The sequence below is a fragment of the Loxodonta africana genome, chromosome 1, assembly GCF_030014295.1.
Source record: "Loxodonta africana isolate mLoxAfr1 chromosome 1, mLoxAfr1.hap2, whole genome shotgun sequence".
In the NCBI taxonomy this organism is placed as follows: Eukaryota; Metazoa; Chordata; class Mammalia; order Proboscidea; family Elephantidae; genus Loxodonta; species Loxodonta africana.
In genome coordinates, this window is record NC_087342.1 from 120,076,146 (window position 1) to 120,101,946 (window position 25,801).

Here is a 25,801-nt window from a genome sequence, read left to right on the forward strand (position 1 = left end):
ACTCAGTTTATAAAAGCTAAAAGTTATACATATGTAGAACTGGTAACTGATTTCATTTTGAAAGAAAAACTTCCAAAATAATACCAGTTGTTCTAAAATGAACTGTGATTCTCTGAAAGCCTAAAAAATGCAGACCTTATTTATTGGGCATATGGAACGTCACTGTACTCTCAAAACAAACTGTAGCAAACTTTTTATTAAGGGAAAAAATCGAGAAATGGATTTTTCAAAGGGCTTTATAGCTGGCTTAGTTTCTGAGTAGAAGTTACACATTTTTCAAGAAATATGAGAACTTTATTACTTTTTTTGAAATTTCATATATGATAGAGGTCATTTTTAAAATACCAAATCAAAGGTGGAACTAGTTTGCTGAAGAAAACTAATAAATGAATTTTAACCCTAATTAACATAGTTGAAAGTAAATGACCAAATGTTTAATAATTACATCTAACTTGAAATATTCCAAATATCTTTTATTTATAACCCCATATTTTACTACCAGTTAGGTTTACTAAGGTAAAGATGTAGTTTCTGAGCGAAAGTCATTCTAATTTCTTCTGGACATAGGCTTATTAAGGTATGGCCCCTCATTTGCTTAGAGCTCATAATTAACATTACATGTTAACTGCCTTGAAATGAGATAAGAACTAAGTCAGAGACACATCTACAGTTTTGAATTCAGGAAAGGTATGAGGATACCTATAACCTAAAAGACACTGAAAAGTAGGATGCAAGTAAATATTCAGCAATTGATAAGAATAGTTAAACTGTGGGATCTTCATTCCATTTAAAAACTAAAAAACCAAACCAGTTGCTGTTGAGTTGATCCCAACTCATAGTGATCCTTTCATTCCATTACATCATGAAAAATCATGCTGTAGGAAATGAATATACTTACTATCTATTGCTAAGTGAAACTAGGCAATTAAAAAAAAAAACCTTTGTATTTTATTTATTTACTCTATGTAGTAATCTATAAAGCATATAATTACCTACAATTATATAGCCATACATATATTTCGATAGACAGATGAAAGATAGTATTCTTCGAGGGATAGACAACAAAGTTAGCAGTAATCATGCTTGTGTTGTTGGATTTTTTTTTTCTTTTTTGCTTTACTTTGCTATACTTCATACCTTTCTACATTATTTTGTTTTTTTTTTAATTTAAAAAGGTATATGATTTTTAATTCACTCCAATTTTGATGGCATAAAATATTTTTTTAATCTAATGAACTTAAAAATCTAAAAGTGATAACCTTTGAAATCTAAATGACCAAAATTGACCCAAGTAGATAGAAAATCTAAGTAGACTAATAAGCATCCATTAAAGAAAGAAAATGTACTCATTTTCTATTGATGCTGTAACAAATTACAATAAATTTAGTGGCTTACAACAATACAAGTATATTACCTTACAGCATTGTAGGTGAGAAGTCCAGCACAAGCCTCACTGGACTAAAATCAAGGTGTCAGTAGGACCGATTCCACTCTGGAAGCTCTAGGGGAGAAACCATTTCTTGCTCATTCCTGTTGTTGGAAGAATTCAATTCCTTCAAACTGTTGGACCAGTTTTTGACTGGCTGTAAACTGAGGATTATTCCCAGTTTCTAGAGACAGCCATAGGAGGCCTGGGGGCACAGTGGATGAAGCACTTGGCTGCTAACCTAAAGGTCAGCTGTTAGAATCCACCAGCTACTCTGGGGCAGAAAGATGTAGCAGTCTGGTTCTGTAAAGATTTACAGCCTTGGAAACCCTATGGGGCAGTTCTACTCTGTCCTATAGGGTCACTACGAGTCGGAATTGACTCAATGGCAACAGATTTAGAGGCAGCCACATTCCGTGGCTCATGGCCTGCTTCTTCTATCTTCTAAACCAGGCGCTAGTCAAGTCCTTCTCCAGTCACATCTCTCTGACCCACTCTTTTTCCATCCTCTTCCACTTTTAAGGACACATGATCCCAGATAATCCAGGAGAATCTCCCCACCTGTAACTAACCTTAATCACATCTGCAAAGTCCATTTTGCCATGTAAGGTAACAGAGTCACAGGTTCTAGGGATTATTGATGTTGTTGTATGCCCTCAAGTTAATTTCTACTCATTGCAACACTATAGGACACAGTAGAACTGCCCCATAGGGTTTCCAAGGCTGTAATCTTTACCAAAGCAGACTGCCATGACTTTCTCCCACAAAGCAGCAGGTAGGTTGGAACTGCTGAACTTTTGGTAAACAGCTGAGCACTCAGTCATTGTGCTACCAGGGATTAGAAGGTCCATATCATGGGAGGGCAATTATTTTGCCTACCACAGAAATGTTATCTAATATACAAGAATCAGATAGGTTTTATGTTAGACTTTTCTAGGGCATTAAAATTATGGAAGTTGTCTCAATTCAAATAGTGGCTAATATAAACCCAACACTACAGCCAACCAAAAAACATAGATAAAAAAAGAAATCTACACAGTGATCTAATTTGTTGACATACATATAGATGGCTTTACTATAATATCAGCAAATGAAGTACAGCAGTAGATTAGAAGAAAAATAGAGAATGGCCGAGCAGAGTTTGTTTCAAGAATGCAAGAATTTCCCAACATTTAAAAAATATATTCATATAATATGCTATATTTATAGTATTAATAGTTTATTAACCTATGTTAATAGTTTAGAGGAGAAAAATACTCATCTCCAAAGATATTAAAAAATAAATTCTGTAAAATTTATCATGTAACATTTAATGTAAAACACTCCACCATGTAGGAACAGAAGAGAACTTTTAAAAACTGAATCTGAATGAATCAGAAACCAACTGTAAACATCACTCTTGGTCAAACACCAGACAGTCCACCTTAAAATCAGAGATAAGGTATAGGATACGTTTTAAAGTAGTAATTCCGTGTTTAGGAATATATCTTTCAGGTGAAATGCAGGAATAAATGTAACATCATAGAGGAAGTGTTAGATGAAATATGTTTATGCTATAAACGGAATCAAATTGTTCTAAAGAATGAGATAAAGCCTATATTTTGTTTTAGAGCCTGATATAGTAAAATATCCATAATATTGTGAAGTTAAAGTTTCAGAAGGGCTAGGAGTTTGGCAGCTGACAAGATTAGCTTTCAGGCAGCATTTTGTTCATTTTCTCACAGTAATAGAAGTTGACTTTTCTAAAATAAAAATGGGAATACATTACCTCTAGAATTAAACATTGTTCTATTTTAAATTCTATATTAATTTCAAAGTAAATTTCTAGAAAATTAGTAGCCTAAAAATGTTATAAAAAAATTGAAGATGTAATAAAAGGATAAATTGAAGTGACCTAATTCTTCTTTTGTATAAACAAGTTTAGTCTTGTTCAGTTGCATATAGAGGTTATCTTTGTTTTACAAGATTCGTTTCTGAGATTTCTGTCAAAAATTAATAAAGTATTATAAATTCACCAAAGGAATTGAATCCACTTGGAAATATGCTTTAAATTATCATTCATGGCAACATTGATGCCTATTTAGTAAAAGGAAGTATATTAAAGCATATATAGCCTAAAAGCACAGTAAGATGTTATGATTCTATTTCCCTTTACCAATATCACTAAAATCAAGTGTTCTCATGTAGGAACTTTTTTTCTTTCTACTACCTTCATATGCCTCTTTTTGGTCAACCTGCCTTGTAGCCTCTATATTAGTAGTTAACCAAGCTTTACATCAGACTCACATAGGGTACCCATTAAAAGGCAGATTCCTAGCCATCAGCCCCAGATTCCGATTCATTAGGGCTAGAACGGGCCTAGGAATCTGAATTTTAACAGGCATCACTGGTGATTCTCATTAAGGAACTCTGTGGATCAAAGTTTGAGGAAACACTGCTCTATACAAGAAAAAAAAAAAAAAAGAGATCCACCTGAAAACTATCTATAGTTAAGATGTTAAGCTGGGATACACATCAAGAAGTTTTTTAATTTGATTTCTGATTATCAACCAATTAAATATTCATATAATCCATTTTATCTCTCCGTGTTTAAAAACTACTATATATTGATTATTTTTCTACCTATTTTCAATCTTTGATCAAAATTCTTAATACCCCCCCTTTGATGATTAACTTCATTTGTCTCTAATAACTTAACCCAGCATGAGATTTTTATATACAGCTTTGTACAGCGGCACTAGGTTTTTTTTTTTTTGTACAGTATGAAAACCCTGGTGGCATAGTGGATAAGTGCTACTGCTGCTAACCAAAGGGTCGGCAGTTCAAATCCACCAGGCGCTCCTTGGAAAGTCTATGGGGCAGTTCTACTCTGTCCTATAGGGTCACTATGAGTCGGAATCGACTCGACGGCACTGGGTTCACTGGGTTGTACAGTGTGTTTACGGGTGAATTTTCTATTTTCCTAACTGGAGATCATGTTTCATCTAAACCTATCTGCTACAATGTTGTACATTCTATGATTGCTGAGCAAACGTTAGGACCTGATTATACATCTCAACACAAACATTTCTCAAGCTCTCTAGTGGAGGTTTCATTTCCCATTGTGTGTGATTAGGCATTCCATTTTTTAAATACATTGTTTAGAAGTTCTTCGTACGTCACATAAATCTATCAGTTAAGGGTTTTCCTACTTTACATAGGAGAAAAAAAGAAGAAAAGTCTACCATGATAAAAGAAATTATTCATGGTTATTAGAACCAACAAATAATCTTATTTAATCCTAATATTACTTTGATTACTCTGATATATTAAGTTTACCAAATTACACCTCATACTTCATTCGCCAAAGAGATTTTCATTGAAAAACAATAGTTTCAAGAGAATTGATAAAAGAAATTCTAAATTCTAATCTACTGTGTTGATCATTTTCATGGACTGAAAGTCATTGTGAATCATTAGAGTAATCCATCAATACTATAATGACTTCATAAATATTATTCAGTATACTCATGAGATTAAAGTTTTCTTAAAATGTATCTTGTTTTTATTTTTTTTGTACAACCATAAAGTACACTTATCTATGCCAAAAGCATTTCAAAACCACAATCTTTTAAAGGAACAAAATTAAAACAGCATAAACAGCTAACTACGACTTAATCAGGCATATCTATTTCAAACAATGGAACAAATATAAAAATTATTTCTATAAACCATTTAACCCAAATAAGTACCTAAAAATATTGGCAATCAATTACTTCTTAGATGCTTACCTGATCATCAAAGATTAAAATTCATATTGATATACGCAAATATTGTCAAATTCCCCGTGTGTTGTTTCATCTTCCCTTAAACATACCCAGAATATGAACCATTTCTTGTGTTAACTCTCCAAAGGAAACATTTGCCTGAGCATGGCAACCACACTAAATCATTTTGAAAATATTTCTTAAGACATAGAGAAGAGACATTTAGAGTGAAATGTTCTAGCTACCAAAGTGTGCACTCTGGATTACATAAAAAACTTGGAGTTGTTTCTATACTCAAGATTGTTTTGCTAATTGTAAATTTTTCATGTTTGAATATTGAGAGTGTATTGGGACTACGCAAAGATTTTATCTGAGTAACTCTTAGACAGCAAATGTTTTGAATGAAAAGTATGCACGATTCTCCCTTTGCCCCATGACTAAAGATCGTAATTTTTATGGGATTACAGTCGAAGTACCTTTACAAGATACCAAGCCTTGAAATCTTGACTTCATATCCTATTTAGAAGGTGATGTAAGTTTCTTCCCACTCATTTTCTTCAAAACAGAGATGGATGCAATCAATCCCCATTCCAGTGAGACTACTGAGCCTGCATAAGCAACAATGGGATTCTATTTATTCAAAGGATATGCTATCCATTCTGAGAATTAACTAAGCACCATTTCATATTTTCAGTTACGTTTATCTTTCTGATCATTTCAGGGCCTAAAAGACTCTTATAAATTAAAAAGAGATGAATACAGAAGAGGAAAAAAAATCAAATCAACATATTTTAGTATTCAGCAATGGTTCTTAACAATGACCTTACTTAACAAGGTTTTTTATAGGGAAAAAAAATCAGTGCCATAGGTACAGAGCTTCTAAAGTTAAAATTCACAATGTTGCTTTATAACGTTTTTCGATGGTAGTCCAGTTTCACTATGCCAAAGATGTGCTTTATAATAAGAAAGAATCAAGCAAACCCGTTATGAAACTTGGTATGGTTTTATTAACTGAATGCAGATAATGGATCAACATTTGCTGTGTACAGTTAAAGAAGAAGATAGTATTTTTACAATCAATGCAATGTCAAATGTTATATTTTGTGAAATCAAAAAGGTGTAGATATTGCTTACAAATTTGGTCACTCCTATAGAAAAATCAGACATTTATAATATTTAGAGAAAACTTAATGCACTGTAAAGAGTTATTGCCAATCAAGTTTAAAAACATAACTTCTGAAACTAGCGGGGGATTATTACAATTATTAACACAGTTCAATTTTCAAATTTAATTTTATAAATTGTTAAATGTGCTGCCTTCACACTTAGAAGTGCTATGTATGTGTAACCTTTAATGACACATCAGATTCTCAGATTAAGACTGGTTCACTCAACACATGCTGAGCGTGCCACTACTGGTCCCTGAAAAAGGAATAGAAAAAAAGTATTATAAATCTGTACAAAAGAGTTAAAAACTTACCGTACAATTGCAAATCAAATAATACGAATAAAAAACAGAAATAGTGGGGATTTTTTTCTCTCACTTTTCTTCTCAGTCTAAATAAAAATACAGTCAAGTGGGCAAATAAAGACACAGCCGCATTACTAGCATAATAAAATGGATTATTGCACATGGAAAACCACCTACAGCACTTGAACAAGATCCTCCCCCAGGTATTTTATGCATGTCTTTTGCCTACATCCATAAAAATGATATGTCAAATGATCATACCACAGGAAAGGTGATTAAACAAAAGACCTACTTTTCCCTTAAGTGATGACTAGGGACCAAATTAGTGGTAAACATTACATCATAAAGACAAACATAACATGTGGTTTAGCAAGAATTCAAAAGAAAATATAACAAAACCTTCTATGAACTGGAGTCTACAGATATACTACAGTAATCCCTACATCTTCATTCCTAGAAAAATGATATAGCAAACATTTGCAGAATAAGAAGGTTAAAGACGTCATTAACTAAGAAATATGAACTCACCTCCACTAATCCAGAAAATGTGGCATCCTTTGTCTCATCCTCATGAAGCTCTGGATGACAGTTCAGAGAAGAAACCAAGTCCTGCCTGAAATTCTTAACCATGTGCCACAAAGCTGCCTGTGCCCAAAGAGGCTGGCTGGCAAGTAGATAACTGGCAAGAGAATGGCTCAAACTGGCTAAGGAAAAATGTTACACTAAGTAGATCATGTCATTAGGATTGAACACCAGGACAAGAATAGCCATAACAAAGAAGTGGTGGAAATGTTAATGCTGCAGGTAATTTGGCCAGCAACAACTGGCCGAAGCAAACCAGCTGGTCGAGGATAATTTGGTTGAAAATGAATATTCCTACTTATCACTTTTCAGCTATTGGTAATTTTGGTGTATTGTTGCCCCTGTATTGCCATCTCCTCATCCACCCAGCTGCCCAAGACAAAACCAGAGTGATTTTGTAAGAATGTAGGAAAGCACATTTCTAACGTTTCAAGATTCCTTGAAGCAACTCAATTGTCCTTCATTCCTTGGCACAAAAATGAAAATGTAGTCTGGCAAGCTTAACAGCTTTTAAAAACAATAAAAAACCTCAAAACACTCAAAAATCCAGGCCTTAATTTTTATAATGTATTACAAAAACAATAAGGAGCCCTGGTGGCACAGTGGTTAAGAGCTCAGCTGCTAGCCAAAAGGTGAGCAGTCCAGATCCACCAGCCGCTCCTTGGAAACCCTATGGGGCAGTTCTACTCTGTCCTATAGGGTCGCTATGAGTTAGAATTGACTCAATAGCAACAAGTTTTGGTTTTTTATTACAAAAATAATAGCATGCTCATGGGAGAAAATAAAATGCAAGCAAAAAACTGGAACATAATAAAAAAAAAAAATTTTTTTTTTTTTTTTTTTACCAAAAACCCACCTGGGAGAAAATATCCATATATTGTATCTCTTAACTATGATTTATATACATAATACACTAAGGATTGAACACTTATAATTTCCAACACTCCAAAATGATGAATAGTGCAGAGAAAAAAAAATATGGAATAAAATTTATTAAATAGGAAAAAGCAAATACTGAGTAATGGACAAAAAGTTAAAAAAAAGATACAAGTTTAACAAAATTGATAATACGGAACATACTGGTCATTTAAATCAAGTTGTTTTTCAACTAAGCAGAAATGATTTTTGATCAGTCTGTGTCCTACCAAGAGTTTGCAACATGCACCAATATGTGCTCAAATGCCTTTTTATGCAGTTTCATTACATAAAAAAATGTTAAGGATTAGCCTAGTATGAAATGAAAAGCCTAGTATTCACTGAAGTTTTTCTACAATGTCGATTCTGATGCACCATTTCTGATTAGCATTTTATTCCCACTTTTTGCAAGTCTATTATTACCTACTTATCCAAAGGCGTAGCTCTCCTATTTAAATGCCTTTCATCATTATCTAGAGATATACCATTTAAAAAAAAAAAAAATCTAAGCTCGCCTCCACTGGCCAGAACAGATTCTTCTTCCTCTATTTTCTGCCTATTGCTTTGTGTGTCTGTGCCCCCAAACATGCAGTGATACTTAAAGAGTCATCCTTTCTCATTTACCCATACCCAATTAGTCCTCCAGCCCTGCAGGTACCTTTTTACTTCAGATCAGCTCCATTATCCCCCACTCATCTGTGAATGCTCTTGCCTTGGTACTATAGATAAGTGACAGAGCTCAGTGGACTGCTGCCAGACCCTGTCCTCCACTTGGCCTATCACTTACCATTCTCTACTGTCAGAGTGATGAGCATCTGATCGTGTCACTTCTCTGTTTAAAACCCTTTAATAGTTCCTACTGCCCTCAGACTGAATTACAATCTCTTTAGAACAGACATGAAAAGCCCTTCTTGATTTGACCTCTACCCACCCTCACAGCCTCAATCCTGTGTTTCCAACCCCTCACCCTGTGTGTATCCCAGTCAGGCTGAACTACTGTCAGCTCTTCCCAGATCACTATGTTTCTTTCACTTCTATGTTTTGAAACATGTTGCTTTCCCTTGCCTTGGCTGGGTCAAGCAACTGCCCAACTCCTAGTATTTTCCAGAATTTGGCCAAAGAAGCACCTTGTTTAAGAACTCAACCTGTTCAATGATGCCCCCAAACTCATCTAGGTTTATAGCAATCTTATAAAGTTTTTCAAGTCCCTCTGTGCCTACCTTCATAGCTGTATGCCATGTCATTATCTACTGACTCCTCAAGGCCAGGGTCATGAAAAATTTTCACTTTATGTTCAACTGGTATAATATCTTGACTGAAATAATATAATCCTTAGATACAGTGATAAATTGTTGAAGCCAATACATCATTTGTTAGAACTGAGCCTACAGTCACCTAGATGGAAGCCAAGTGGGTATAACATGCCACTTAGAATGTAAATTATGTTTATAATTGCATATGTGACCAATACCAAACCCAAAACCAAACTTGTTGCTGTCGAGTTGATTCCTACTCATACCCACCCTATAGACAGGGTAGGACTGCCCCATACAGTTTCCAAGGAGTGCCTGGTGGATTCGAATTGCTGACCTTTGGTTAGCAGCCATAGCTCTTAACCACGATATCACCAGGGTTTCCATGTGACCAATACTGGACTTAAAATTCAAAGCACAGGCATGTGAATGTATGTAATTGTACATTAAAGTAATATATAATCATTTCCCAGTGAAATACAGCCTTTGTCCTCAATTTGAATTCCAGGAGTTAGTGTTCAAATTTATCAATCTGCTTACAGAGATGAAATACCACCAGACTTCCATTAAAAAAAAAAAAAAAAAATCCATAAGCTGTGTTTAATTAGCTTTAAAAGATCTTTCTAAGAGCTTCTGTTCTTCCAACTTAAGCTCTATTAATTTTCTTGTGGGCTGGGTTTTGTACCATACTACAAAGCAAATATATTGAATTCATCCTTTTTAGCAGAGCCAAACCATTCATTATAAATACTTAGAACCAGTATTTGCATGCAATGAAAGAGTCTATTTTTGTGCACTACCAAATATATAAAATTTAGTTGTCTTTGGTTTTCAGAGCTTTTTCACAAATGATAAAGATCAACCTTCACAGGATAATATTCTAACAATTAATTTTTTACTAATTGTCAAAATAACAGAATAGTGTGTAATTGTTACATATTCTTACTTGGAAGTGAATACAAATCGGAAGATTTATATGAAGACAATACTGGCAAGATCTAGATACTTGATCTATTAATTACTTTCCAAACAGAGTCTGCATCCTGGCATAGGAACCCTGCTCTCCTTTTTGGCATTCAGAAAGAGAGCAGTGAAAGGGTTAAAGAATTCTTTTCTTGTCTTCCGTGATCTGGAGGGCTTGGTAGGAGAGGGGTTGAAAGATTTGGTTGGTTAAGGAGGGGAGATGGCAACTAAACCGCTCCCACTACCCCACTCCCATTTTGCTTTTCTTTTAGAACTTTGTAATTTAGTTTTTTGTTTGTTCATCCTTTTATTGCCTATATAGTTCCTATGCTTCTCTGATCACTGAATCCACTGAACCCAATGTCTTCCACATGAATTTAACAAATGTTTGAAGGGAGGGAAAGGTTGAAGGAAGAAAGAAAAGGCCGAAACCTGATGCGCCATGCTGCCTGGGATGGAAATATATTCTAGTGCCAAAGCTCTGGAGAGGGATAAGTCTTGAACAAAGTGGGAGCAGGCTGGCAGGAGCAAACCAGAACCAATGTCTGCTTATGGCTGACAGTGAGGAACAGGCAGCCTCAGGAGAGAAAAACATCCCCTCAAGCACTGTCGTTTCAGAATACCGCGTTTCCTGTTTAACCTTTTCTCTGTTTCAGTAACAGAGTCGCCACAGTATTATTTTCAAAGTAAATATATGCTACTCTCATTACATTATGGTTTACAGAGATTTGCTTGTTAGTCTCCCCTTTATAATATTGTTTCTATGAGGAAATGAGCTACAAATTCCACATAACTAACTCACAAATGTTTAGAGCACAATCACGTCATAAATTTTGATCAGGCCCTCATGTCCATTGTCTTTTTCCCATCTTCCTCTTCTTCTTCTCCCCTGTGTCTGGCTCGCTCTCTCCCCCTGAACCTCCCACAGGCACACACACACGTTACATTCTTTTTGAAACAAGAACTTAAATAAACACATCTTTACTTCAGTATGGATTAAATTTCAACATAAAGAAAACAAAAATCCTCACAACCTGGACCAATAAGCAACATCATGATAAACAGAGAAAAGACTGAAGTTATCAAGGATTTTATTTTACTTGGATCCACAACCAACAACCATGGAAGCAGCAGTCAAGAAATCAAATGACACGTTACGTTGGGCAAATCTGCTGCAAAAGGCCTCTTAAAAGTGTCAAAAAGCAAAGATGTCACTTTAAGGACTAAGGAGTGCCTGACCCAAGCCATAGTGTTTTCAGTCACCTCATGTGTGCATGAAAGCTAGGAAATGAATAAGGAAGACCAAAGAAGAATTGACTCCTTTGAATTACAGTATTGGCGAAGAATATTGAATATACTGTGAGCTGCCAGAAGAATGAACAAATCTGTCTTGGAAGAAATACAGCCAGAATGCTTATTGGAAGGGAGGATGACAAAACTTCATCTCACATACTTTGGACATATCATCAGGAGGGATCAGTCCCTTGAGAAGGACATCATGCTTTGTAGAGGGTCAGTGAAAAAGAGAAAGACCCTCAACAAGATGGATTGACACAGTGGCTGCAACAGTTGGCTCAAGCGTAATGATTGTGAAGATGGCAGAGGACCGGGCAGTGTTTTGTTCTGTTGTACAGAGGGTTGCTATGAGTCAGAGTTGACTCGATGGCACCTAACAACGTCTCATATCCAGTAATTCTTCCTTAATAATAACTGTGGCTCAAATATATTGAGCTCACACTATTCCTATTGAACTTTCTCCTTTCCTCTCAGCACCCTAATCGAGGCCTGATTTGGAGTCCCTGGGTAGTGCTAATATTTAATGCACTTGGCTACAATTGAAAAGGTTGGATGTTTGAGTCTACCCAGAGGTTCCTCAGAAGAAAGACCTGGTGATCTACTTCCCAAAAAATCAACTACTGAAAACCCTACGGAGCACAGTTCACCAGGAACTGGAATTGACTCGACAGCAACTAGTTTTGAGGGCTTATTACCTAAATCCTAGTCTATCAAAACAGTCTGCTGACTGCCATACTTTTATACAAATTATGCATGCCTTCTATGTTTATTTGCCAACTGCGACTTCTCCTCTTCCTGCCCCACCCGTCACGAGCCATGAGGTATCTTCATAAGCACTGCTATGACGATTTTTCTTTACATGTTGCTACAGTATCTGATAGTATCCTGGCTCCAGGATCTTCCCCTTTCAATTCATTCTGCACATACCTGTAGCTCATAAACTGCCTCTAAAGCAGTTCTTTTCATCATTTTATTCTTTTTTTTTTTCCATTCCAAAACTTCATTAGCAAGTAAATGAAGTTTACTTTCCAAATTTACAGTCAAGTGTATTCACATTATGGTCCTAATTACCTTTTCAACTTTCCTTCCTACCACCCAACAGGGACCCTTCACTGCACCCTCAGGACCTCACTGAGATCACTGAATTATTTCTTAGGCACACCGTTGACCACCTCACTCACCTGTGTGTCTCAACTCATATCACTGCACTCTCTTGCTTCCTTTTCATTCCCACTTATTCTTTCAACACCAAGTCTAGCTGCAAATCCTTGATAAAATTTTCTCAGCCACCCAAAGTCACAGGACATCCTCTATATGGGATTATGATAATCTCACGCATTTGTGCAATATTTTAAAAAATCTTTCCAAGAGATTTGACATGTAAGCCTCACAACAACCCTATGAAGAATGCATTATAAGCATCTGCACTTTGCAGGTGAGGGGAAAGATATTCAGAGATCTGAAGTTGACACAGCTGGAATGTAGCAGAGATTGTCTTCAAACCCTCACCTTTTGACTCTATTTGGCACAAATTGCAATATATCCTTAACTATTATTTCATTTCTTGACCTAGTCCAGGAATTCCCCAATCTTCTCCCATGACAACTGATGGCAAATAAGGGACAAAAATTACATTATATTTTAGATCTATCTGTTTTATGTTTGGTTCTTTTATCTATAGCCCTATCTGGTATAAAGGGTATGGCAGACTGATAGTCGTCCCTGAATATCTATTCATCTTTTACCACAAAAAGAGTTTTAGCTGGGCACAAAGCTACCCAACTAGAGACTGCATTTTCCAGTTTCCTTTGTAGTTAGGTATGACTAAGTTCTTGCAAACAAAATGTATGTAGAATTAATGTGTGCAAATTTGAACTAGTCTTAGAATCAGTCAGTCAACAAATATGCCCGAGGACACAACACACAAGGTGAGAATTCAATGAATATTTATTACCTGAGTGATTCTAAGACTAGTTCAAATCTCTCCATCCCATTTAAGAAGCCTCTTATTCCAATATTTAGATTCAGAGCCACTCAACTGAACATTTTCTGATAAATGGCAATATACCCTAAACTATTATTTCATTTCTTAATCTAGTTCTTTCTGAAACAAATTGCAAATTTTCTTAAGATAGGTACCATTGAGGAATAAAATGAGATCTGCTGGTCTTTAAATGTTGGCTGTGAGTGATAAGAATAAAACATGGCAGCAATCTATATTTCCAAAACTCATCTGAAGCTAAGAGTCACCTGGGACACTTGCTAAAAATAAGGATATTGAGAATTCAGATTCAATACTTTCTCATAAGTTTCTCTGCCCGATTTTTATTAAACACATGCGGCCAGAGTGAAAACTATAAAACAGTGAAAAAGTGGCAAAGTGACATTGGTTAAAGGTCCAGCAACAGACCATGATGTTTGCATTAATCATTCGTTTGTGTCACATGATTGCTTGTGGTTGTGGTTCACAATGCATGCAAATTTCCTGGTTGCAAAATTCTTCCTGGTTTGTAAAAGATTCAATATTTCTGTATTTTATGGTGTTACACAAAGAACTTCTACAACATCCAATGCTCAAATCTGGGAGTTGCTGGACAAAAATAGGGCACATGGAAGGAGAGATTCAAATAGTCAAAGAATTTCAATACAGGAAAAGAACTTCATCCCTTAGCAATGAATTGGGTAGGTACTCACAGGTTCTCCCCGCAGTCCATCCTGCCCTGGAGCACCTGGTGGTCCTGCTTCTCCCTTTTAAAAGATTTGATAAAAAGAAATAGAGAATTCCATTTTCATTAAGTTTACTAAAGAAATGCTAAGGTACATTAGAGACAGACAGAGGAAAATAAAAATTACTTCTGGGTTACTGATAATTTTTCTGACATCAAATAAGCTTTTTCTGAAATTCATACAGCGATTATATAAATACTAACATTCTTTACTTGAAAAAAGATAATTGAGTAAATTTATAAAATAATCATGATGCTATATGCTCATATTTCAGGACATTATTCTCCATCTTCAATATAAATCTGACTAAAATACTTTGTCAGTCCTTTTCATATACATTTTGATTTTCATTTTTATTTTAAAATTCATTGTTTTTTGGATCTGATTTACCCTTGTCTCCCAAATCAAAATCAAACTTTCATTAAATATGGAGTCACTGGTAGGTTATTTCTTAAAATTATCTGGCCCTTTAATTTAGCATCTACCGACTTAAACATCTACAACACATATATGGGGTAGCTGTCAAAATTATAACAATTTTCAGCTCATTTCCCTTTAAATCCTATGCCCAAATTATTTAAATATAGTATTTCACATCTACTTTTTGGAACACTAAGAATTTTTCCTAAATGAAACGATTGCTAGTATATAAAATGTACAGTACCCACAGATCAAGAGAGCTATAAAAAATCCCTAGACAAAAATAAAGAATAGTTGGGACAGCTTCTTGAAACACACACACACACCCTCAAATATTTAGACTTTTTGAAACCTCACAGTAAGAGCCATGTACCATGTATGTATCTATTCAGCAAAGTGCTGCAACATAACAAAGATTTCTGCAAACAATTATGCCTCCCTTGTTTCATGCCAGAGAGAACATTTTGATCTAGTTGAGAGCAAGACAGAAAGTTAGACAAAGCATTTTTCTTGTAAATATCTCAAATACCTGATGTAAAATAGGTTTAAGGGAAGAAAGCCTCAGAGTGTAGCACGAAAGCACATCCCAGTACTGTTCACAATTTCATATTCTAACAAATTCCCCCAAACTGTAGAAAATGAACCACAGTGGAAAGACCCAATAAAACTTAACACAAGCAGCACTTAAAAAAAAAAAATTTCAACCATATCACATCATATAAACACTGATTTTCTCACTTTTATGAATTCTTGCATTTCTTTTCTTTAGTACATGAAATACCAACAAAATATTTAATCATCTCCAGTTTTATTTACAAACACTAGATGACAGCTTGAGGACAGAGGGAGCAAAGAAAAATGTTTTCCTGTAAATTAACCCAAATTAGGGGACTAGAAGGTCTGTTAATACAATGGTTTTACAGAAAAGCACATGAAAAATATCAAAGAGAAAACCAGATGTGTGTGAGAAAAATTAAAGAAAAAGGACATGTCAGGTCCTAATACTACAGAGAAATAATGCAATAACTATGTCCAAATTCAACACTCATATCAATAGGATGAATTGTCCAAGTCAGTGGTTCTCAGTTGTGGTCTCCAGACAGGCAGAAATCAGCTTCACAAGGGAACTTCTTCAACACACACAATCCCAGGCCCTATAGCAGGACTGAAAAGAGCCCTGGTGGCGCAGTGGTTAAGTGCTAGGCTACTAACCGGAAGGACAGTGGTCCAAGTCCACCAGCTTCTCCAAGAGAAAGATGTGACAGTCTGTTGCTGTAAAGATTACAGGTTGGAAACTCTATGGGGCAGTTGTACTCTGTCCTATAGGGTTGCTATGAGTCAGAATCAACAACTGCCTTTTTTTTTTTTTTTTTTTTTCGGTTTTATAGCACACCTACTGAATCAGAAACTCTGGGGAATGAGGCCCAGCAATCTGTGTTCTAACATGTCTCCAGCTAGTTCTAATGCAGCGATTTGAGAACCATGGCACAGCTGTAAGTCATTAGGACACTTAACTGCCCCCTTGGTTCAAGTACTGTCATACAACTTATTAAGCAAATCTGTAGTTTAGATTTTCTGTACATAAAATAAAAGGTGAAGGCAGTTGGCAAAAAAACTGTTCTCAGTTGCCTTCCAGTTGGTTCCAACTCATAGCAACCTTAGGTATAAATTAAAACAACCAAACATTGCGGCGTCCCGGGTCCTGCACCATCCTCACAATCTTTGGTATGTTTGGTCCCATTGTTGTAGCTTCCATGTCATTCACAACTAATTTGGAATTTCATGACTACCATGGTTGGTAAAAATCTCCTTTTACTTCTCTGTCCATTGATCCAATCTTATTATTTTATGCTAATTAGCAGAAGGTTAAAGTAACTAGACATCAGCAAGATTTATCGATAATGATGTTCCACAATTATTTGAGAATTTTTCTTTATTCTTATTCTTCCTTACGACATTATTAGAACAGATAAGGAGAACAGTACAGAATTAAATGAACAAAGTATCACCTATTCCTTATAATCTAGAACAGCAGTTCTCGAACTTTAGCTGCAGTAGAATCACCTGGAGGGCTTGTTAGAATGCAGATTGTGAACCCCATACCAGAATTTCTCAGTCAGTAAGTCTGGAGGGGAGGAATCCCAAGAATTTGCATTTCTAAGAAGTTGCCAGGAGATGCTGATGCTGCTAGTCTTAGGACCATACTTTGAGAACCACTGATCTAGCCCAGATCTCTTGATGGAGACTGACAGATGTTTTCCACTCTCACCAATTCAATCCCTCTCTTTTGTGAACTACAATGATGTTGTGCAGCTCTATGCTTAGCACTAAATTTTGTGATGGCCTGGTTATTCAACAGCTGCTCTGTTTATGTAAACATTGTTTCCCTGACTCGCACATCTTTTAAGAGCAGGCAACGTATCTCACGTGAGTTTTTATCACCTAGAATACTTTAGAATAGTACTGAACACAATGTAAAACTATATGTTTCCTTTTTTATGACCATTGGAGCATATTAAGGAGGGAGAAATGGACTATTTCTTCTCAAACATTCAACTTCAAGGGGATAAAGGAAATAGAAAAACAGTTGTGGACAGGGCTATAACATTTGCTGCTGGAAGACTACACAGGTTAATTGTTGAAAGATGCCAGCCTGTAATATCTACCTAGAAACATTCTCTTTGTTCTTTTAATAATGTTTTATCAGGAAATGAGAGGATAATTTCTAGCCATTTTCCCTAAGATAATTAAATCCAATACACAACTAGCTTGTGAAATTAAGTATTGTAACTGGAACTTATTCTGATCCCTTGACTGCTTTCATGATCTACAGAACCTAGATACAGGTCAATGTGTTTGACTGATAGATAAAAAGGCATATATAGCATGGCTGTACCTCTAAATTATTATTTTATACTAACTTCTACACTGACTTTCTTCTTGCTATTAAATAATGGAGAAAGTGCCAAGCTCAACATTACTTCTCAATCCAATTTCTACAGCTAATGTCAAACATGATTTAATTCACAAGAAACCAGTTATTAAAAAAAAAAAAAAAACTGAATTTAATAAAAAACAGATATGTGAAACTTGCATTGTATACGTATTTCCTTTCATACTGTGGTCTTTGGTACTTACCTACATAAAATAAAAGGATGGAGAGTAATTTAGTTTGTGGTCCTGGGAACCTTTAAAGTCAGGTAGAAGGTGTAGTTTATTGACCACGAAAGCAATACTTAAAGAAAGATATTTACATTGTTATTAAAGAACTTATTTTTGCTTTGATCTTAATCCATGTTTTATTCATAACTTTATAAACAAATCTCTAACATGCCAGAGAAAATATTGAAGATATAAGACTAGGGAAGCTCTTTCTAACTGACCAAATAAGCAAACATGAAGTTTGGGAGGCATTTTGCATATGGGGGATCACACAAACTAAGTCTGGAATTCTAGCTCTGCAACGTAACTGGCTGCAAAAATTTGGATAAATTATCTCTGAATCTGACCAAATGCATAATTCAACATTAATACCCCTAACTTCATAGAGTTTGTAGGAGAAATAAAAAAGAGCCCTTGTGAAAGTGTCTTGCTCATGGGAAGATCCATAAAAAAAGTTGGTTGCTCCACTTCACCAAAAATTTAGGGTTTTAACAATCCTCTACTCAGCCTGTATTATTTTCAAACAAAAATTATATAATTTTTATATTTAAACTGCCATGGTTTGCTGTTATAATTTCCTCTAGGCAAATGGGTATTTTAAAAAATTAGGTCAATCCTTACTTAAATTTAATTAAAATATAAAAAATATCGTAAGGTTACAGTTTTATCATAATTTTCTTTGGGAAAGATTATTTGGTAACAACATAATTTTTCAACAATTTGGTGAGATGAGTTTTCATTGGTTGTTAGATTATACATACACAATCTTGGGCAAGTTACTTAAACTCTCCATTTCTTAATTTCCTCATTTGTAAGAGGATATTTTTAAAATTTACAACTCATTATGATTTATTAGAAAATGCATTAAAGTGCTAAGCATCCCATAAATTATGGATTTTGTTATAATCTGCCCTCATCTGTCTTCACTTCTTTTCATTAAAAAAAAAAAAAATTTTTTTTTTTCATATCCAGGTTAAATACCATGTTTCAGTACTTCAACTCTTCTCTGACTAAAATTCTCACCATTTTATCTCACTGTTCACCTGCTGCACTTGCTTATGCAAGCCCCAAGGCTGAGTCAACCAAATTGAAAGAGCCTTCTCAGACCCAAGCTTGGGCTTCTAAGTATTGCCAATAATACTATAACCACACAGATTGAAGCTTCCAGCCTCAGCTGAACTTCATTCCCTGATCAGCTCTCTACCCCATTTTCCACAGTAGCTATATAAAAAATTCTCCAATCAACAAAAACTCCCCTTTTCTCCCTTTTTCAAGGATGACAAGTTCCACTTCCTCAGAGAAAACAAATCAAATAGCCTGCCACCGAACTAACAAACTCACCTGCATTTGAACTCATCCATTCTTGTTTTTTTATTACAGTGAAACAGGTAACCCTCCTTCTGCCTATGGTAATCCCTTCCAACTCTTCAGCATCCCATTCCTTTCTCTCTCCAACTGAAATGGAGTTCCTGACCTGGATCTAACCACTTACTAGGCATCTCTCCTTGGCTGTGCCTCAGAAATCTCAAATGAACACATTGTCTTTCTCACTCTTCCTTCTCCTCAATAAAAGACATACCAAACCGTTCCCCAATAAGCAATTCCATCAATTAAAGAAACTACTAACTTCACTGTACAGAGAAAAGGAAACACTCTAGAACTAAGAAATCTAGCAAGCCATGCAAATTTTTACGTCCCTGCCTATTATTGTGTGTTTAAGACTATATAAGATATTTAAAATTGAAAAATAATTGATAGGCAATATCCAAACAAAGTTACTAAAGAAAACAGAAAGTGAAAGCAAAACATTTCAATAATACACATGAAGCAGGAGGAAACCGCAACAAAATGCTATAACCTGCATTAAGTAACATTACACAAGCATTTTTGGATGTAAAAATAAAAATATCTCATATCAGAAAATCAAAAACTCAAAATGGAAATGTAATAAAAGATATCAGATAATTAACTGAGGATAAAAATTGAAGAGAAAAAAGACAAAATCATCCCAGACATGATGATTAAATTATTAGAAACAAAGGGAGAATATATTTTACTTAAAACTGAAAAGGACATCAGGAAGAAAACTAAACATATTCAATAAAATAAAATTATAAAAAAGAAAAAAGATCAGAGAGAAAATGATAGAGGCAGAAGACTGCCAAAGAAGTTCCAACATATCTGTAATTGGAGTTCCTAAAGACATAAACCTAAACAATTTATCAAAACCTATAATTAAAACTTTAATGCAAAGGAACATTCCAAAATAAAAGGAAAGGCCTGAATATAGTACTGAAAGGGCTTTTGGGTAACTGAAATTCTCAATTCTGAGATATAAGTTACACAACTGGATTTTAGACATAGAGTTTTTAAAAAGCTCTCTGGGCATCTGCATTAAAAGACAAACTCACATACAGAGAAAGATAATTAGGTTGGCATCAGTAAAACACATGGTATCAGTATAGCAGCAGAGGAACACTCCCATGAGAAAACAGTGAAAAATGTGAGGTTAGCCAACCTGTCATTAAAGTAAAAACAGTATAGAAAGACATTTTAAAAAACAAGAATTCAGTGATTCACAATCTCTTCCTACAAAATATCCTAGAGAAGAAGTTTTATCAAACCACATGATGACCGTGAAACATTAACCAATGGACTGGTGATGAATAATATATATATATATATATATATATATATATTTGAAGATTAGCTGCAAAAGTGGGGAAGGAGTAGAAAAACAGAATGTAAATATTATATTAATCTGACAAATTAGAAGTAATATGATTAAACCAAGAAAAGGAAAGAGGAAAATAGAATAAAGTCATTAATTTCTACATAGTTAGTTGGGTGTCATTTAAAGTTAACAAAACAAAGAGTAGATGCCTAAGTAAAGCAAAGAGGGAGCTAAAGGAATTCTGAAATGTTTTTGCATAAATATTACTAGAGGTATTAGTATAAAGATAACTAGAACAAAAATATGAATATTCCTAAATCCCAAAGAAATTATTTTTAAAAATAGAGAAAAAGCATCAGATCACATTGAGAAAAAAAGCACTGGAAATACAGCATAATGCACATAACAAATAGAAGAAAATTATAATATTATGACAGAGCTAAGACCAAACCTATCAGTCAATAAATAAAAATAAGCTTAATTCATCTAGTAAAAGAAAATAAATTCAAATTGCCTGAAAAAGCAAAATCCAACTATATGCTCAATAGCAGGGATGTAATGAAACAAAGTTATTTAAAAAGCTTAAGCTAAGCAATAGAAGGATTGGCAAAGGTATAACAAGCAAATTAAAATAATCATAAAGAAGGAGTATAATCCTGCTTTAAGACAAGGTAGAATGCAAGCTAAAAATCATTAAAAGAGGAAACAGGACATTTTATAATGCTAAAAACCACAATTCAAAATGAAGATGTAACAGTTATGAATAACTATGCAACGAATAACATAGCAATCATCATAATGAAAAAGAAACTACAAGAGATGGAAGGAAGAATCTAATGCTGCTTGATTTCAAATGCAGGTGTCAACATAAAATTATTATTACAAAAAAATGCAATATTAGGAATGAAAGATAGGATACCCTTACAAACTATACAAGGTTGTTACAAGTCAGAATCAACTCAATGGCAATGGGTTTAGTTTTTTTTTGTTTTTTTTTTTTAATAAACCCACAGACACAAAAAAGTTAAAGATAAGGAAATACTGTGAACTACATTTACAGCGGCATCTACAATAATAAACACTTAGGAAAAAAATGATTTGTACACTTATTACTTTATTGAAATAAAATGTAATTGAAAGAGGACCTAAATAAAGAGAAAATACACCGTTAAAAAAAAAAAAACACATACATATACTTACACACACATAGCTGTTGCCATTACTTTAACCAGGTGCCCAAATTTAGCACCACCAATACTAGGATGGGTATTATGTACCCTCTAATGCAATGCATCACCACTCAGCTGTCAGTTTGTCATACCATGTTGGCTTGATTGTTGCCGTGATGCTGGAAGCTATACCACCAGTATTTCAATTACCAGCAGGGACACCCATGGTGCACAGATTTCAGCGGAACTCCCAGAATAAGAGAGACTAGAAAGAAGGATCCAGCAGTCAGCTTCTAAATAATTTGGCCAGTGAAAACCTTATGAATAGCAGTGGAACACTGGCTGAAGTAGTGCTGGAAGATGGGCCCCTCAGGTTGGAAGCTACCCAAAATGCAACCGGGGAAGAGCTGCCTTCTCAAAGTAGAGTTGATCCAAATGATGTGGATGGAGTCAAGCTTTCGGGATCTTAATTGGCTGATGTGGCATGGCTCAAAATGAGAAGAAATAGCTGTAAACATCCATTAATAATAGTAATGCGGAATATATCAAGTATGAATTTAGGAAAATTGGAAGTAATCAAAGATAAAAAGGAATGCATAAAGATCAATATCCTAGGCAATAGTGAGCTGAAATGGAATGGTATTGGCCATTTTGAATCAGACAATCGTATGGTCTATTATGCCAGGAATGATAAACTGTAAGGGGAATGGCATTGCATTCATAGTCAAAAAGAATATTTCAAGATCTACCCTGAAGTATAATGCTGTTAGTGATAGGATAATATCCATACACCTACAAGGAAGATCAGTTAATATTACTAATTATTCAAATTTACACACCAACACCTAAGGCCAAAGATGACTAAATGAAGATACATTGACAATTACTGGTTACTGGAATACAAAAGTTAAAAACAAAGAAGAAGGATCCGTAGTTGGAAAATACGGCCCTGGTGATAGAAATGATGCCAGAGATCAGTGACAGAATTTTCCAAGACCAGTGACTTCTTTATTGCAAATACCTTTTTCTACAACATAAATGGCAACTATACACATGGACCTTGCCAGACGGTATAAAAAAAAATCAACTACATCTGTGGAAAAAGATGATGGAGAAGATCAATATCATCAGTCAGAACAAGGTCAGGGGCCCACTGCGGAACAGACCATCAATTGCTCCTATGTAAGGTCAAGGTGAAGCTGAAAAAAATTAGAGCAAGTCCATGAGAGCTAAAATACAACCTTGAGTGTATCATACTTGAATTTCAAAACCATCTTAAGAATAGAATTCAACTGAACACTAATAACCAAAGACCAGATGAGTTGTAGGATGACATCAAGGTCATCATACATGAAGAAAGCAAGAGGGTATTAAAAAGACAGGAAAGAAAGGACCAAAATGGATTGCAGAAGAGACTCTGAAACTTGCCCTTGAATGTAGATTAGCTAAAGTGAACACAAGAACTGATGACGTAAAACAGCTGAACAAAAGATTTGAAAGGGTGGTTCAAGAAGACAAAACAAAGTATTATAATGAAATGTGCAAAGACCTACAATTACAAAACCAAATGAAAGAACATGCTTGGAATTCCTCAAGCTGAAAGAAGTGAAGAAAAAAATTCAAGCCTCAAGTTGCAATATTGAAAGGTTCTACAGGGAAATAATTGAATGACGCATGAAGCATCAAAAAAAGATAGAATGAATACACTGAGTCACTATACCAAAAAGAATTGGTCGACATTCAGCCATTTCAAGAGGTAGCATACGATCGAAAACTGATGGTACTGAAGGAAAAAGGCCAATCGGCACTGAAGGCACTGGTGAAAAACGAGGCTCCAGGAATTCTCAGAATACCGATTGAGATGTTTCAACAAACAGATGTAACGCTGGAGGTGCTCACTTGTTTGTGCCAAGAAATTTGGAGGACAGCTGTCTGGCCAATTGACTGGAAGAGATCCACACCTGCGCCCATTCCAAAGAAAGGTGATCCAGCAGAATGTGGAAAATATCGAACAATATCATTAATATCACACGTAATTTTGCTGAAGATCATTCAAAAACAGTTGCAGCAGTACATTGACATGAAGCTGCCAGAAATACAAGCCAGATTCAAAAGAGGACATGAAATGTATCATTACTGATGTCAAACGGTTCTTGGCTGAAGGCAGAGAATACCGGAAAGATGTTTAGCTAGCTGTGTTTTATTAACTATGCATTTGATTGTGTGAATCATAACAAATTATGGATAACATTGCAAAGAATGAGAATTCCAGAACAGTTAATTGTGCTCATGAGGAACCTTTACATAGACCAAGAGGCAGTCATTCGAACAGAACAAGAGGATACTGTGTGGTTTAAAATCAGAAGAAGTGTGTGTCAGGGTTGTATTCTTTCACCATACTTATTCAATCTGTATGCTGAGCAAATAATCTGAAAAACTGGACTCTGTGAAGAAGAATGGGGCATCAGGATTGGAGGAAGGCTCACAAACAACCTGCATTATGCAGATGACACAACCTTGCTTGCTGAAAGTGAAGAGGACTTGAAGCTCTTAGTGACGAAGATCAGAGACTACAGCCTTGAGTATGGATGGCACCTCAACATGAAGAAAACTAAAATCCTCGCAACTGGGCCAATAAGCAACATCATGATAAAGGGAGACAATATTGAAATTGTCAAGGATTTCATTTTATGTGGATCCACAATCAACACCCATGGAAGCAGCAGTCAAGAAATTAAACAACACATTGGGCATATCTGTTGTAAAAGACCTCTTTAAAGCAAAGATGTCACTTTGAGGACTAAGGCATGCCTGACACAAGCCATGGTATTATCAATCCCCTCATATGCATGGGAAAGTTGGGCAATGAATAAGGAAGACAAAGAATTGGTGCCTTTGAGTTATGGTGCTAGAGAAGAATACTGAACATATCGTGGACCGCCAGAAGAATCAACAGGTCTGTCTTGGAAGAAGTACAACCAGAAGCTCCTTAGAAACAAGGATGCCAAGACTTCGTGTCACCTACTTTGGACATGTTATCAGAAAGGACCAGTCCCTGAAGAAGGACACTATAACTGTAAAGTAGAGGATCAGCAAAAAAGAGGAAGACCCTGGATGAGATGGATTGTCACAGTGGCTGCAATAGTCGGCTCAAGAAAGACTGTGTGAATGGTGCAGGACTGGACAGTGTTTCGTTATGTTGTATATATGGTTGCTATGAGTCAGAATCAACTACACGGCACCTAACAACAACTAACGATACAATGCAAAGAAGCCCTGGTGCCACAGCGGTTAAAGCGCTCAGCTACTACCCAAAAAGTCGGCAGTTCGAACCCACTAGACGCTCCATGGGAGAAATATGTGGCAGTCTGCTTCAGTAAAGATTTACAGACTTGGAAACCTTATGGGGCAGTTCTACTCTGTCCTATAGGGTCACTAGGAGTTGGAATTGACTCTATGGCAACAGGTTTGGTTTTTTTTTGGTATAGAGTGTTCTGGACAATATGTTTATCCTGAATATAATCATAAAGTGACAATCATAAAAATCCAGAACCTTAAATTGATACAATAATATTAACTAATAACCTTGACTATGGGACACTTTACAGGAAAATATCATGTCTATTTCAAGAAACACCATAGTTCAAAAAAGAAAAAAGGCAGGGGACCCCTTTAGATTAAAAGGGTAAAGAAACATTCCAACCAAATGCAACGCACAAGTCATTGTATCCATGTAAAAAGAAACACCTATTTAAAACATTTCTGGAGAACTGAAGAAATTTGAATATGGTCTTACTATTAGACAATATTATTGCATTGATGTTAGATATCTTAGGTGTGATAATGGTATATAAAGAATTCTTAGGAGAAAGAAGCTACAGGAGAGAAATTCATGATGTCTGCCATTTACTTCCCAGTGATTCAACCAAAATATATTACAGAAATAAATATTCATATGTTTTGGCTTTAATTTTCTGTAGGATTGAAAATTTTCAAA

General features: G+C 35.3%; 1 protein-coding gene across 1 annotated transcript in view; it reads right to left on the bottom strand.

Moving 5' to 3' along the window:
* Positions 1-25,801, bottom strand: part of COL21A1 (collagen type XXI alpha 1 chain) — a 128,595-nt gene that overhangs the window by 27,636 nt on the left and 75,158 nt on the right. Inside the window, exon 16 of the mRNA XM_003404417.3 lies at positions 14,347-14,400. Coding sequence (XP_003404465.2) covers positions 14,347-14,400 — 54 coding nt within the window. The remainder of the gene's footprint in view (positions 1-14,346; positions 14,401-25,801) is intronic.